Here is a 15,576-nt window from a genome sequence, read left to right on the forward strand (position 1 = left end):
CCAAGGCTCTCTTCTATATTAACTTTTCAACATCCTTTAACTCCATTGTGTGTAAAGCAACACCATAAACATGCAATTAAACAAATGTTATTTATAAGTTGCTAATATGTCTCTATTGAAGGAGGTGCCTCATCCTCTGAACAGAAGAATTTCAAAGAACCCATAATATCTTTATGCCTAGATAACCCACGGTGCAAAGAGGACACCTCCAAGGTTCTCATTCTCTTCGTATGATAGGGTACCCAAGAGTTAAGTGCATTAAACACATTAAATTGTGCCATAGGCAAACTTTAAGAATACTTTAGAATTAAAGAGGAAAAATCCTTATCCAATAACGAGGAAGGAATATTTGTGAGCGTACATGTTGTAGAGAGTCTGCATGTTCATAGTATAAGCTTTCGTGAAGTAACATTTAGTCAAATTAGACTAGGACTTCTAAACGCTAAAGTGTGTACTGTAAATAAAATTTATATTCTTACGATCACATCGTGTTATATATATTTGTCCTCACACAAGTTTTTTCAAAAACTCACGAGTATAAAACTTTATATAGTTTGTGCCTAGTTAAGCGGCTCGTAAAAACAAAGATTTTTTTTTAAAATATAAATCCCGATTTGAATAGCAACAAAGCTCTCTTTCTTTTTTGGGATAGATTTTCTTTTTGTAGATTTTGTTTTTTGAGAAATGGAGCGGGAAGGTCTGTGACGTGAACGACCATTCACTTCTCAAAGATGCTACCCGAGAATAAGCTGCACCCATTTTTTTCCTATAGTCCTAAGCTACCTAGTGATGTAAGGAATGCCTAGCTTAACCTAATAACCTACGATTAATGGTGTGATTAAACTAACACATAGTTTTACTAACTACTTGAAGAAAAAACCAAAAATCAATGGAATCAAGAGAAAAACTACCACAAATCAAACAAGAAACTCATACCAAACTCCTCAACCGGTGCATTTGCATTCCATCCGGCAAAGACAAGACTCTAGCTTGGAAACAGATTATGAAGGACCCTAAGCTAAGTGCTATCCCTAGCAATGGCACCAAAGATGTTCACTTAAATGAGCATTCTCCTTGCATGAGAGAGGAAGAAGAGAAGAGAAGAGAAGAGAGAAGATGCAAGGGTGGGTTCAGGAACATGCACTTACCCAACCCTAAGGGGGTTAACTCCTTGATGTGAAGCCACTAGGACTAGCTCACCTCCCAACAGTAGGTTTGGGACCGCAAACCGCTCCCAAGCCAAAGGCTAAGTCTGCCAAGTCCATGGTAGGAGTCTCTCATCTAGGCTCAAACCCACAAGTCAATAATAAACCCACAAGTCACTTATATAGTGACTACTGCTGCTATAAATAACCCACAAGTCCATGGTAGGAGTCTCTCATCTAGGCTCAAACCCACAAGTCAATAATAAACCCACAACTCACTTATATAGTGATGACTGCTGCTATAGATAACCAACCAGCCACAAATAGCCAATAACTATGATTTTACTAATACTCACCTTAGCGCAGAACTACGGTATAATTAACAATCCACATTAGCCACCCGTATTAGCTTGCTTTCTCTAATCCCAGGACTCCCCTAACCTTATCAAATTAGACCACTAATCCCATAGATTATATTTCACCTTCTCAGACATTTCATCTCTTGGGAATAAAGAGGAGAAACTCAAACTCCATCTGACAACTGACTCCATAATCTCACATGTCTAATGTTTCCACAAATACTTATATAGGAACCAACTTAGTCTAAGCCACCGCTCCTATAGGATTACCTCCGTGGAAGAAAAAAAGACAAAATCAAAACCAAATCAAGGTCTTAAAAAACCATGGAATTAACAGGACAAATATAACAGATGGCTTCACGAGGAGACAACAATCTAAAAACAACGCGAGTGCTTTCTTACATAAACAAATGTCAACGTTCACTAGCCCAAATGACCAATCAAAAGCACCAAAAACAACAAAATCGTAGCTGTTTAAACAAAACTGTACCAATCATCCATTAACAAGCTCCTATGCTGAGATTTTATATTCTACAGTAATGGGAGTCAACCTATTTTGGACTGGACATTTAGACAAAGGCCAAAAAAAATTGAAAACTTGGAGAAAATCTCTGCCAAGAGAAGCAAGTGGCTTTGGAAATCCGAAATTCACAGGAGGACAAATGAAAGTCAAAACATAACACCAGGTCTAAGCTCAAGGTCACCACAGTAATGGGAGGCAGCCTATTTTCTGAGATCTCGGTGCAATGTCCACAACCACCACCATCTGAGCTGAAGGATGAGCCCCTCTCTCTCTCTCTCTCTCTCTCTCTCACACACACACACACACAGTTGCGCAGGATACAAGAAAGGAAAAAGGCTAAAGCATGGATACCAGAGGAGATGAGAGGACCAATGAAAGTGGACACTTCAAACACAAAACCAGTTGTCACTCAATTATTGATAGGGTCACTTTCTCGATAAGAAAATCAATGAGGCTGTGCTAGTTAATGGAGGTGCATAAGTGCACCTCTTAACCATGGTAATTCTCGTAGCTTTCCGAGTATGAACTTGCAACTTGGGGTATAGAGCAGCCACCCCCAAGGTTGGCCAAGATGATCCATCACTTTGAACAACTTAGCTAGTTTACCCACAAAATTACCTGAAGAAATAAAATCTTTTAAAACACTCCTGTTCATGTAACATTTGCCTTAATCAAAAAGGCCAACTTTCAACTTCAACTTAGTGTCTCAGATGTGCACACTAAGCAGAATTTCTCCATCTGAAAGGTTTGCATTTTAATTAAATTCCTAATTCAGACCAGTATAGTCCATTTCCAGAATGCAGTGTAATAAGATCAGATAGCTGACTCTGTAAACCTTGTTTACCTTTTGATATCCTATCAAGAAGAATATCGGTAATGGGAAAAACTTGAATCGATCAATGTGGCATATTTATGGCACGCTTTTATTACATTACACGACACTTGGGTATCATCAGGGAGGGAATGGTTGCACAAACGCAGAGTCCATATCAAGCTTCCTCTTCAAGTGCGACCTGTCAGTACTTCAGAATCCATTGATGCTCATTGTCAATTAACCGAGCACAGCATCAAAGCTACCGAGAAAAACAACCTGCTCTCTCCCTCTCTCTCACACACACACACGCACACACCTACCAGTCCCATCAGCCCACTTCTTACAACCTTAACATATGTTCTCTACACTGTCAGAGAAAGCCTCAGTTGTCAATCAAGCAAGCAGTCAAACACAGAGCCCACCAAAAAGTCAGAAGTACCACCCCCCAAAATCGGATTTACAATGGCCAAATGAATCCACAAACTACCACATCATGAAGATTGGGCAGATGATGGCCAAGATCTTCGGCTGGACAATAAAGGCGCACATCAACGATTGTGCAGATAATCAAGGGGTTCAAGCCATGGGCCAGGCAGCCTTATGCAGGGATCACTCACTACTAGACCATATCTTCACCCTCAAAAGTAATGATTTCAGGAAGTAAAACATCGTGGAGACTTGCTAGTGGGGTAGTGTCAAATGCTTTACAGAAGTCCACATAGCAGCAAGAGTCTCTCCACGATGTTTGAGCCATAAAAACAGTATACGAGCAGAAAGCGGGTTGGGTTGGCATTTGCCACTCAGCCAAGAATCTCAAGCAAGGGGCAAGCCTTATTGGAGTGAAACAAACATACCCTCTTTCCTATCCGTATATATGGTCTCCTTGCTCTTTTATTGCAATCCTACACCATTCACACAAGGGATTGCAGAAACACCTCTATGCACCCAGCATTACGTTGGTGATTTGCTCCTATTCAGTTGCTTACGGCTGAAACAAGACACTCGGAGCTTCCGTGCATGTGACACTCATCTTCAAATAAACGCCTCCCATTTGAGGCAATAGGAGGAAAAGCACCCACCCGTGGAAGGTGTTCCCCCTAGCATTCCTTTCTGTTGGCCGCCGCCACTAAGCCCTATTCAACCCATCACCGCCACATTGCAGCACCAATTTCTGCCACCTCCGCTGCTCCTCTGCTAAACCCTAGCATTCCATTCTGCTGGCTGCCGCCGCCACAGCCAATCATCACCACATTGCAGCGCCAATTGCTGCCATCTCCACCATTGTGCAACGGGCTTCTCCTCTGCTGACCCCTATCTCCACCCTGCTCTGCCCGTTCGCACCGCCCAAAACTGCTGTTTTCCCATCTATGCACTGCTGCCAGGCTGCCCCACCATTAGATGTGTGGCCTGCTGGTAGTTCGCCCCCTGTTCCAGCCTTTGTAGTGCTGCTGTGCCACTCCATCACCAGCTTACTCACTAGCCCATAAGACGTTGCTCCCACAAGTGATATTGTTGCTACTTGTTATGTACCTAACACTAACCCTCAAGGTTGGGGACTAATCTAGCAAGGTTAGGGGAGCCCTTTGACTAGGGGAAGCAAGTTTGGATGGGTGGCTAAGGTTCAATATTAGTAAATCCAAGGTTATTGGCTATTTATGACTGGATTGTTATTTATAGCAGCAATAAGTATTATATAAGTCAGTTTTGTGATTATTGATTCATTGTGGTCTAGACCTAGACCAAGAGGCTTATTCTTGCCATGGACGTGACGAATCACGGGTAGTCTTGTCGAGGGCCCCTATCGGCAGGCACTAGTGGTATGGGACGCCAAAGCTGACTGGCATGGACCTGTGGGAGTGGAACCTTAGCCTCTGGCTCGGGGGTGGTTCGCAACTGCAAACCCACAGTCCCACAGTTGGGTGGTGAGCTTTGCCTGCACCCCTTCTAATAATCTTGTTTTGGCCTTTGTATTAGGATTGATCTATGGGAGGATCTCACACCTGGTATTAGAGCCATCTTACTCGCGGAGGCGGAAGCAAAGCAAGGTTTGCGTTTCTTTGGCGTCATAGGAAATTGTGTCGCCAAGCCAAAGTATGCTTCTTGATGTTGTTTTATGGTCTTCTGTCACATATGGTTCTAAAGGGTGTATGCTGAATTCTGGATATGCAACAACCAGGGCCATGGGTTGTGTGTTTAGACCCGTGTGTAGACGTCTCTCTCTCTCTCTCTCTCTCGAAGCCCACAGCTTATGTGTATGTTGTTTCTCCACAAGATCAAAAGGTCAGGTCAGACAAAGAGCACGAGCGTGCGCCAGAGTTTTTTTTTTTTTTTACGTACGCTGTATTTTTTTTTCAAAAAGACACTACACAGGAGGCTTTTCAAAAAATATGTGCTGTTTCTTTTAAACCATGCGTAGGTCCTTTTTTTTACGTGAGAAGCTCGTTTATACAAAAGCACCAAACAGCCTGTTTTTTTTTAATACAACAACGATTCACTGGTCAGCTAATCGTTTTTTTTTTCTTTAAGCACACGGGCCGTTTTTTTGGAATAACGTGCTGTTTTTGGAAAAAGCAGTCCGGCTGTTATTTTTAGAGGCACATCAGCAGCAGAAGCTTTTCTTCCTTACGAAAATTCAAAAGCAAGGAAGCTTTAGAAACAAAAAACAAAGCATACTCAGCCTATATATAAAGAGAAAGTTTGCTCTCTCTCTCTCTCTCTCTCTCTCTCTCTCCAACATCACGCATAGCAAGCGCTAGCAACTAGCAAATTTGAAGTGGCCAGCTCATACTTCATAAATTCTGAAGGTTTTGGGTGCTTTTACCCGGTCAGGACAGCATACTACCTTCTTTTTTGTGCAACGGCAGACGCTCTATGCTTTGTTGACGATGTGTCAAATCATGAGGATGACCACCTTGTGGAAGTACATCATGCACTAGAAGGGGCAGTTGACTTAGTGCAAGAGGCCAGCACATATTTTGACCACTAGTTAACCAATATCCAGGCACAGATCCAGGCCTTGAGGGAGAGAGCATCTCTCCTTCAGCACACGATTGTTGGTACTACCCAGACATCAGTGTCAGAGCAACACCTTCTTTCGCCCCGAATGTATTTGGGGGGGAGAAGGAGGAGCGGACTCAAGAGACCGTTTACTCCTAGCTGAATCAATGGAATGTTTACTTTGAGTTTCATCCTTTTTCTAATGCCCGGAAGATCCAGATGGTTCAAGGTCTATATATATACCTAGATGAATCCAGGAACATGCCCGAATTCAGAAAGTGCAATTTATAACCTCATGGTAGTCATCCAAGAGACAATAAACCATCAACTCCATCATGCAAGAGACAATAAACCATCAACTCCATCAATTTATAACCTCATGGTAGTCATCCAAGAGACAATAAACCATCAACTCCATCATGCATAGTATGGACTAGATACTACGACATCCCCACTAACGTCATCAGTGCCCAATAGTGAGTGTAGAACTTGGTATCAATATATGCTCGCATACACACACACCCCACCTAGTAAATAGTTTTTAAACTTCACGAGGTATCTCTTGGAGAGCTTGCCACCTACTAGCTTTCGCTCCTTGTGAAACACAATATGTTCAAGCTGGAGGACTTCCTCAAGTTCATCAAATTCTGGAAAGTCTTCGGTGACACGCTTGTCTGGGTCTAGCCCCATTTACTTCCACAAAAGACTCACATGAAATGCATTGTGAATCTTCTAGTGATCAGGTAATGTCAACTTGAAAGCAACGTCATTGATTTTCCGGATCACTTTGAAAGGCCCATAGTACCTAGGAGAAAGCATAGGGTTATCTTGAGACCTAGCAATGGCTGTCCACACCTGTGCAAAAGCCAAATCAAGGTCTCGCACATACTCATCAGCGGCAAAAATCTCATCCTTAGTGTGAAGGATAGGTGGCAAGATAACTCTACAATCTCAAACAGAGCTTTTCCTGTAGAGGCATGTATGTATTGTTGTAGGCAAACACTACAAGGGATAGATACTTCTCCCAAGCAGTCTTTTGATCTGCAACATAGTACTTAGAAGATCCAACACAGCTGAATTTGCAGCCACATTTTGGCCATCCGTTTGCAGGTGATAAGCTGATGAGAACTCTTAACTTGGTTCCCATGTTATTAACGATAGCCCTCCAAAAGAGGCTCATGATCCTCGGATCTCTATCCCCCACAATGGACTTTGGCATGCCATGATGCTTGAACACTTGGGTAAGAAAGATCTTTACCATATGGTCAACCTTGATGATTTTCTTAGCTTGCTAAACCTCTCTACAATGGTCCATATAGCATCATTGCCATGATGGGTACAATGGTCCATATATCATCATTGCCATGATGGGTCCTTGGCAAATCCATAATGAAGTCCATAGCAATACTTTCCCATGGTTGCGAGGAAATAGACAACGGCTGAAGCAAACCTAGAGCCTTTTTCCTGTCAAAATTGAGACATGCACGTACATATGCCTCTATATCCTTTGCATATTTGGCCAAAAGAAATACCACTCAATCATGCATGTAGTTATAGGCAATATGCCGTGGTGACCTGCATAAAGAGGAGCATGGTACTCATCCATGACCTTTTGCCTCATGTCTGACACCACACATAGGCGGTTTTCCTTCATGAGAGATGAAGGAAAATCGCCTTATAAGAGACATATAAGAGGCATGTGCATGACCAGCCATTAAATCAGTCCATAAGTGACCAAAATTAGCATCTTAGTGATCCAAATTACGCACCGCACAGACAAGTCTCCATATGAGGCAACCGAAACTGCAGCCACATATAGTCTCCTAGACAATGCATCTTCTGCCACCACATTCTTCTTTCATAACGTGTGTACAATCTGAAAATGAAACATCGAGAGGAAGTTTTCCATCCTCATTTGCTTCTTTGAAAGCTTACTCTGCATGAGAAAGTACCGCAAGCTTGGGTGATCTGTTTTGACAACAAATTCAGTCCCAAGAAGGTAATGCTTCAATATCTTCAAGGCATGAATTATAGCGAAGAGCTCTTTCTCATACACATCCATATAAGCCTCGGCATCATGCAATCGTCGGCTCTCATACGCCATAGCATGACCCTTCTTGATTGAGGACAGCCCCAATACAATCCCCACAAGCATCACATTCCACAATGAATGGCTTATGTAAATTTGAAATGATCAATACTGGCCCATGTATGATTGCAACCTTGAGATGATGGAAGGCATGATCAGTTTGATCAGTCCATCTAAACGATGCCGCCTTCTTGTCAGCTCATGTAATGGCGAGGCAACGAGAGCAAAGTGCCCTATGAACCTTTTGTAATATGAGCATAGACCAAGAAAACTCCGAACCTCATGTACAATAGACAAATGCGGCCAATTCCAGATTGTGTCGATCTTTGCGGAGTCCATAACAATATAACCCAAGTAGTGTATAATATGAAGAGCTTATGCTTTTGTAGCTCTTCAAAACCAATGGCCAAATGAGCTCTATGTTCTTCCTCATTCTTAGAGAACACTAAGATGTCATCAAAGAACACACCTGTGAATTTCCGATGGTCTCGAAAGATCCACTATATTTGGCCAAAAGAAATACCGCTCAATCATGTATGTAGTAGGCAACATGCCGCGATGACCTACATAAGGAGGAGCATGGCACTCATCCATAATCTTTTGCATCATGTCTAACACCACACATAGGTGATTTCCCTTCATGAGATACCCTTCTTTAAGCACATACGAGGCATCTGCATGACCAGCCATTAAATCAGTCCATAAGTGACCAAAATCAGCATCCTAGTGATATTAATCACATGGCAGACAAGTCCCCATGTGAGGCAACCAAAACTGCAGCCACATATGGTCTCCTAAACAATGCATCTTTTGCCAGCACATTCTTTTTTCCTCGAGTGTGTACAATCTGAAAATGAAACATGCAAAGGAAGTTTGCAATCCTCGTTTGCTTTTCTGGAAGCTTAGTCTGCGTGAGAAAGTACCGCAAGCTTTCGTGACCTCTCTTGATGACCACAAATTCAGCCCCAAGAAGGTAATGCTTCCATATCTTCAAGGCATGAATTACAACCAAGAGCTCTTCCTGATACGAATCCATATGAGCCTCGGCATCATGTAATCGTTGGCTCTCATAGGCCACAACATGACCCCTCTTTATTGAGGAGAGCCCCAATACAATCCCCACAAGCATACATTCCACGTTGAATAGCTTATGCAAATCTGGAATGATCAATACATTGCATCCTTGAGATGATGAAAGGCATTCTTCTCATGATCAATCTGATCAGTCCATCTAAAAGATGCCTTCTTCTTAATCAACTCATGCAATGGCAAGGCAATGAGAGCAAAGTGCCTTATGAACCTTCTGTAATACAAGCATAGACCAAGAAAACTCCGAACCTCATGTACATTAGACAAATGCGGCCAATTCCGGATTTTGTCTATCTTTGTGGGGTCCATACGTACTCCATCTTTTGAAACAATATGACCCAAGTAGTGTATAATAGAAAGGAAAATTTCACTCCTATTGGCATTGATGAAGAGCTTATGCTTTCGTAGCTCTTCAAAAACAATGACCAAATGAGCTCTATGTTCTTTCTCATTCTTAGAGAACACTAAGATGTCATCATAATTTCCGATGGTCTTGGAAGATCCAGTATATTTGGCAAAAAGAAATACCGCTCAATCATGCGTGTAGTAGGCAACATGCCGCGGTGACCTACATAAGGAGGAGCATGGCACTCATCCATAACCTTTTGCATCATGTCTGACACCACACATAGGTGAATTTCCGATGGTCTTGGAAGATACCATTCGTCATTCTATTGAATGTTGCTGAGGCATTTGTAAGACTAAATGGCATGACCAAGTATTCATACAAGCCAAAAGCTATCTGGAATGTCATCTTATGTACATCCTGGTGTACAACACGCACTTGATGACATCTGCTCTTCAAATCAATACAGTTGAAGCATGCCGATCCATCCAACTTATCAAGAATGTCATCAAAATGTGAAATAGGAAATCCATTCTTAAGTGTAAACTTTTTCAAAGCCCTGTAGTAGAAAGAGCAGAAGGCCAACACTACCACTTGCTATCAACTTGGCACCTTATGCCTTTCACTAATTGCTCTCTATTTACCTTAATTTCTTTGCTTTCAAAAAGGAATCAGCTTGATAGTAAAGAATATTACCCAACCCACCCCTCCCCCCTCCCCCCGCCCAGGTGACAAACCATTTTAAACCTGAACTGGAATTGCCAACAATAAATCTTGTCATTTCGATCAAATTTAAAAAAGTGTATGCATGACTGCACTAATCTCGCAGCCAAAGATCATGGAAGGCAAGAAGGGGGCATAGGGGTGTGATTTACCTGTTGAGTTTGGGTCTTGGAAGCATGTAGGATCCCATTTCCCTCTGTGTATCAATGGACATAGGCATTCCAAGTTGTTCATTTGGGGTTTCCCCCGTGGTCATGTAACCTTTTTCCATCTTCCCTGAATGAACATCACCACTGACTCCCCCAGGAAAGAGCATCACTCGCCTGGACTTGTTGGGCGGGGAGAGAACTATAGGACCACCAGGCGAGGGGACTTCTGAGTGTTTAGGTGGACCTTCAGGCCTAGGTGGGGGCCTTGACAACAACTCTGGTCTTGTTGGTGCAGGTTCAGTGTTGAAGTATCTGCAAAAAATGGTAACTCTGCATGATTTAAAGAAGCTGGGCATACCAATCACAACCAAAAAGATACCAGAAGACAACAAACCAACCTGTGCTCCAAGGCCTGTTGTGCAGTAATTCGAGACCGTGGATCAAAGGCCAACATTCGAGACAGGAGATCAAGTGCATCATCTGTTGCCATAGGGAACAGAGACCTTATGGGTGGAGCTGGACAGAACTGGAACTCCACATAGTCAGGAAGTGATGTCATGTCTGGCCATTGTGAATCTTTCGGAGTTCCAAGAGCAGCAAAGATTTTGCCTAATTGATCAATATCACTGGAACCCTGTGCTATTCAACAACATTTTAGAAAATTGACTTCACAACATAAGCTAGCAATGTATTTTAGAAGTAGAAGGTAGGGAACCAAACCTGTAGAAAGGGCCTGCGAAGCATAAGTTCAGCAAAAATGCAAGCAGCTGCCCAGATATCAACACCAGCTCCGTACTGTTTGCTTCCAAAAAGTAGCTCTGGAGCTCTATACCACCGTGCAAATACCTGTTTACACACTATAGATCTTATCAGCTGCAACTTTTGTAGGATGTTTGGTTTGGGACACACCCAAGTTTAAAAGGACGGCATGCACAAAATTCTAAATTTCAGGTACTTCATCAACCGTAGTAACAAAACAAGCATCAATGAGCATACTCCCATACTTGAGTAAACTTGCAAACACCATATCTGTGGACTAATTGCTTATTTCTTGGCCCAAATTATTCAACAGGCTTATTAGGGCCAATTTTCTACCGGCTTGTTGGCCCTACATCTCAGAAGTAACCTGATTTCAAGCACAGTGCTAGAGAGGAGGATGTAGCATGAGAGGAGTAATGAGAACTTCACCCTTCTTCCTTTGGCTGCTGATATCTCATGGCGGGCTTGCCACCATGTGTGTGCGGCACGCACGACTGATTGCCCAAAGTGGACCTACTGACTTGGGGCATGGTCACATCAGCCATGCAGACATCCCAATCCCACACACTGAGGAGGAATGAATAATTAACTTACCACAGGGTTACCATTATCCAGGCCCAACATATGCACCTCAAATTCTCCACACCCCAAGACTCTCATCAAATTTTCAAAAAATGATGAGCAGCCTCATGGAATGGCACATTTAACATCCCAGACCATCCAGGGTGTTGTCACCCCTGCAAAAAAGATGGTCAACACAATCAGGGTAGAATTTATCCTGTATTACAAGAGTAAATGGGCCACTTCTGTACCACCAAGGGGTACACAAGGTGGCTTTCCAAGTTTCCTGCACGCCTGATTCTTCCTCCACACACACACAGAAACAAGAAAAAGATCAGACAATACTTCAGCATGGCAAAATCTGATTGGCAAATACATAAATTTCAGCCCTCTATATGTCAACAAAACAGGCTAGTGGCATGCCATCATACATTTGGCAGTTCTTTTCAGCACAATCAGAATGTCAAACTGCCATAACACATGGAGAACTTCACAAAAACTGGGAACCAAAGCAGATTTCGACAGAATCCAAAAAGCAAGCTCCAGATCAGTAGGCATATCTAGAACTGTGTGGACCTACACATTCCCAATAATTCATAAAATATTTTCCTCCTCCTCCCAAGACTACTCTTCAAGAGCCACTGACTGCACCCCATACTGCTCATCAACCTCCTCCAAAGTTCCCTACATGCTGATATCTAGAGAGGGTGTTTGGTTGTCCTCACGCTGACGGAAGTGAATTCTGTCAGACATGATAGGAAACTAAGTCCACACAAGTATGTGCTTTAATGACTGAAAACTATAGGCTCGGTGCTACCCATTAGTTTCTAGCTAGCAAAAGCTACAGGTTTTCCTTATTGCCCTAAGCAAAGTCAATCCCATATCCTTCAAAAACTAATAAGCTGCTTGAACACCACAAGTCTGCAACATAAGGGCAGTAAACACTTCATCTTCAACACAGAAACAAGATATTGGAAATAAAACACTCGTAAACAGCATACTTGATGTGTGAATTGTCGATCAGGACTTCCAAAAATGCGTGCTAGGCCAAAGTCTCCAAGCTTAAGCTGGCCATCAGAAGCGATCAGGAGGTTGTTGGGCTTCAAATCCCTGTACACAAAAGTATGAGGGTAAATACAGCTGCTGTAACTAAACACAGTCCCTTGTTCAAGATCATAAATCAAAATAAGAAGGTATTTATACCTCACCTATGCAAAACCCATTTCTTATGGCAGTGAGCAAGCCCTTTCAAAGTCATCTGCATGTATGACTTGATATCCGCAGCAGATAGTACAATGTTACGGTCGCGTATTACTGCCTCCAAATCACTCTCCATAAATTCAAACACGAGATGCAGGTTGCGCTTGTGAGGATAAACATCTATCATCTCAATTATGTTTGGATCCTTCAGTTCCCTAAGAAGCTTAATCTCCCTTAATGCTGTGACGTGTACACCTTCTTTGTACTTTCCAAGGCGAATCTTCTTCACTGCAACTGTGCGATTTGTCTGCAAGAAGAAAAAACTAAATCTCTCTCTCTCTCTCTCTCTCTCTCTCTCTCTCTCTCTCTCTCTCAAGAATGCAGACAAATTTGGTAGAAAAGCTATAGGAATAAAATATCCTCAAACCAAAAATGCTTTAACACATAGTACATATGAGAATAATCTGCAGAGGCTAATAGACAGTGATGGCATTAAAGAACCTGCCACTTTAGTACTACCCCCCTCCCCCTCCCCGTGGCCCAGCAGCATACATAGCTTCAAGCTCAGCATAAAGCTTCTTCCTGTGCTTTATTTAAGAATAATTTTCTTGTTTTGTTTTTCGAGCCGAGGTCAACTTGGCACAGACGTGCCCCATTAAACTCGAAAGGCCAAACACTTGCATGGGAAGTTAACAAAGATGAAGGGCTCAACAGCATCCCCTGTGTATGCAGCAGCCCAACAAACTTATCTTTTTAATGCACATACATATCAGAAAAAACTATGTATTTACAGTAAAAGAAACCAACCAATTGGAGTCCACCAAAATAGCATTGTGCATGTACACACAAGCTGTATACTTACACTGTAAGGGCATTTCAGTTTACAAAATAAGATGCTTGAGCAGAAGCATGGGACCCTGGTGGTGCCATTTACGGGATCTGGACAGTGCGAGTCTCATACCTTAGACGTTAGAGCTCAAAATCAACCTAGAGTTTCATGCAATAGGGCATCAAAGCCATAGTAATACACTTTGCAACACACTTGAACAATCAAAGTTTGCCTTTCTAGTCATGATTAAAAAGTTCGAAATCTAAGCATGAAATGCAGAGAGAGAGAGAGAGAGAGAGAGAGAGAGAGACTTGGGGGGGAGGGGGGGAGGGAGGGGGGGAGTTGTGTGGTTTGGAGGGGGGACTTCAGGGGACGCCATGCTAAAGTGCACCACAGAATTGTGGCCTCGGTGCTCATTGCATTTGGCATTGTTTTCAGGAGTCGGTAATAAAGAAAAAGCTATATCACATGTTCATCAATAAGTCTAACTGCCCATCATTTATATGTACGTAAAGGCCCAAGAGGTCAAGAGTAATCGGGTGACTCATAGAAAGTTTTCATGAAAAGAGAAAAAACTGCAGCAAGGACTGCTGAGTCGAGAGCTACCATGATCATACCCATAGTCTTCCAAGATATGAAAACATGTGTTGAGAGCCAATCTAACATGAAAGAACCATACCTACGAGTCAAGAGCTACCATGGCCATACGCAAAGGATGTGAGCGGAAATCCAATTAAGATGACATCAAAGAAAAGCAAAATCCAAAATCTACAGGGTGTCTTTGAGCTTGAAAGCGGTTAATAATGAGGCTGACCTGACTGTCTACAGCTTTGTAAACGACACCATAGGTCCCTTCTCCGAGGGTAACCCCTTTGACGTATCGCTGTACACCGCTGGGGCGATCGGCCATGCTTCTCTGATGGATGATGAGCTGTAAAGAGGGTCATCGGCAACACTTCCCCGGGCATGCCAGTGTGCAGGTTTTCATGGAAGTGAATCGGAGTAGAGACGTCGGGTGCTGTGTCTCCTCTGTGCCTCAAAGAGCGAACAAAGCATCCATCACACCAGCCGCAACTGTGGAAAAACCAGAGGGGAGCGGGGCATCACAAGCCTTCGGCATAATCCTACTCTGAGTGTCCTTCCTGTCCCTTCCCTCCCCTACCTAACTGCTCCTAGTCCTCGTATAGATGTCCGTTTGAGCATTTTAAAATCTCTTAACCTTTAAAATTACTTAGTGGGGTGGTGCCCTTGGTCAAGCCATGAAAAAGCAAATTGGTAAACCCTAAGGGGAGTATCAACTTTCATCGCCCACACTAGTACAGCATAAATGGATGTGATGTCACCACCTAGCATGTATCAGGCATCCTTTCACTCTATAAGTTCAACAATTTTTGGTGCCAATGCACACTTGTAACAAATACTAGGCCAAAGCATGCCAGCAATGTGGCCAAAGTTGCCCAAAAATGACAATCATGTGGACCCGTCCTTTACAATTATGGTCCCCATTTGCCACTTCCACTTCCAAGGGGGGGCACTCGGGGTTCTACTATGTGGCATTGCTGGATCCCCTTGCTTCTTGCTACAGTTCATGCTCATGCATGACAACAATGGATCGTGTGTGCATCGAGAGGATGGAGATATTGAAGAAGTTGTCTAATGGGCATTCTCACTCTACCAAGGGGAGAAGGATATACAATTTGACCTTGGAGAAATGGGCCATGCAACAACATTCGAGATTCAAGTTAGAGCACTACGGATTCACATGAAAGTAGATCTCATTAGGCAATTGTGGCCATATCCATTTCGTTTTGGGTTTCCCATTCTTTTGTATGTGTTTTATGGCCGGATATTATTAAGATTTATTTATTAAGATTTAAGGGCTAAATTAAGTCTTGATATTGGGTTTCCAAAGATGGTTTGGGTTGAATGCTTGATCTTGTAAGTACTCACTATAACACCCTCACTTACTGCACATATACAATAGAGGAAATGA

At 42.7% G+C, this 15,576-nt stretch overlaps 1 protein-coding gene across 2 annotated transcripts; it reads right to left on the reverse strand.

Moving 5' to 3' along the window:
* Positions 1-2,646: 2,646 nt before the first annotated feature.
* On the reverse strand, positions 2,647-14,816 carry LOC147611525 (cyclin-dependent kinase D-2-like). Of its 2 annotated transcripts, none has more exons than XM_086784631.1 (7): positions 14,398-14,816; positions 12,763-13,061; positions 12,556-12,664; positions 10,955-11,080; positions 10,633-10,868; positions 10,238-10,546; positions 2,647-3,040 (listed from the first exon to the last, which is right to left on the reverse strand). In XM_086784631.1, exons 1-7 carry the CDS (start codon positions 14,491-14,493, stop codon positions 2,980-2,982), a joined length of 1,236 nt encoding a protein of 411 aa, XP_086640757.1. In that variant the 5' UTR covers positions 14,494-14,816; the 3' UTR covers positions 2,647-2,979. The 2 variants fall into 2 exon arrangements, with proteins under 2 accessions (XP_086640757.1, XP_086640756.1); XM_086784630.1 differs by having other exon boundaries at positions 2,647-3,049.
* Between the last annotated feature and the right edge of the window lie 760 nt (positions 14,817-15,576).

The sequence above is a fragment of the Cibotium barometz genome, chromosome 47 (genome assembly GCF_041138505.1).
Source record: "Cibotium barometz isolate CiBa-2024 chromosome 47, ASM4113850v1, whole genome shotgun sequence".
NCBI lineage: Eukaryota > Viridiplantae > Streptophyta > Polypodiopsida > Cyatheales > Cibotiaceae > Cibotium > Cibotium barometz.

What these genes read in the sequence shown, in the direction of transcription:
- LOC147611525 (XM_086784630.1), bottom strand. Translation starts at nt 14,493, where the DNA reads ATGGCCGATCGCCCCAGCGGTGTACAGCGATACGTCAAAGGGGTTACC. An exon ending in AAGAAATGGGTTTTGCATAG is followed by an intron (nt 12,665 to 12,762) that starts GTGAGGTATAAA and finishes TTTTGTGTACAG; the next exon opens with GGATTTGAAGCCCAACAACC. An exon ending in TTCGCAGGCCCTTTCTACAG is followed by an intron (nt 10,869 to 10,954) that starts GTTTGGTTCCCT and finishes TGAATAGCACAG; the next exon opens with GGTTCCAGTGATATTGATCA.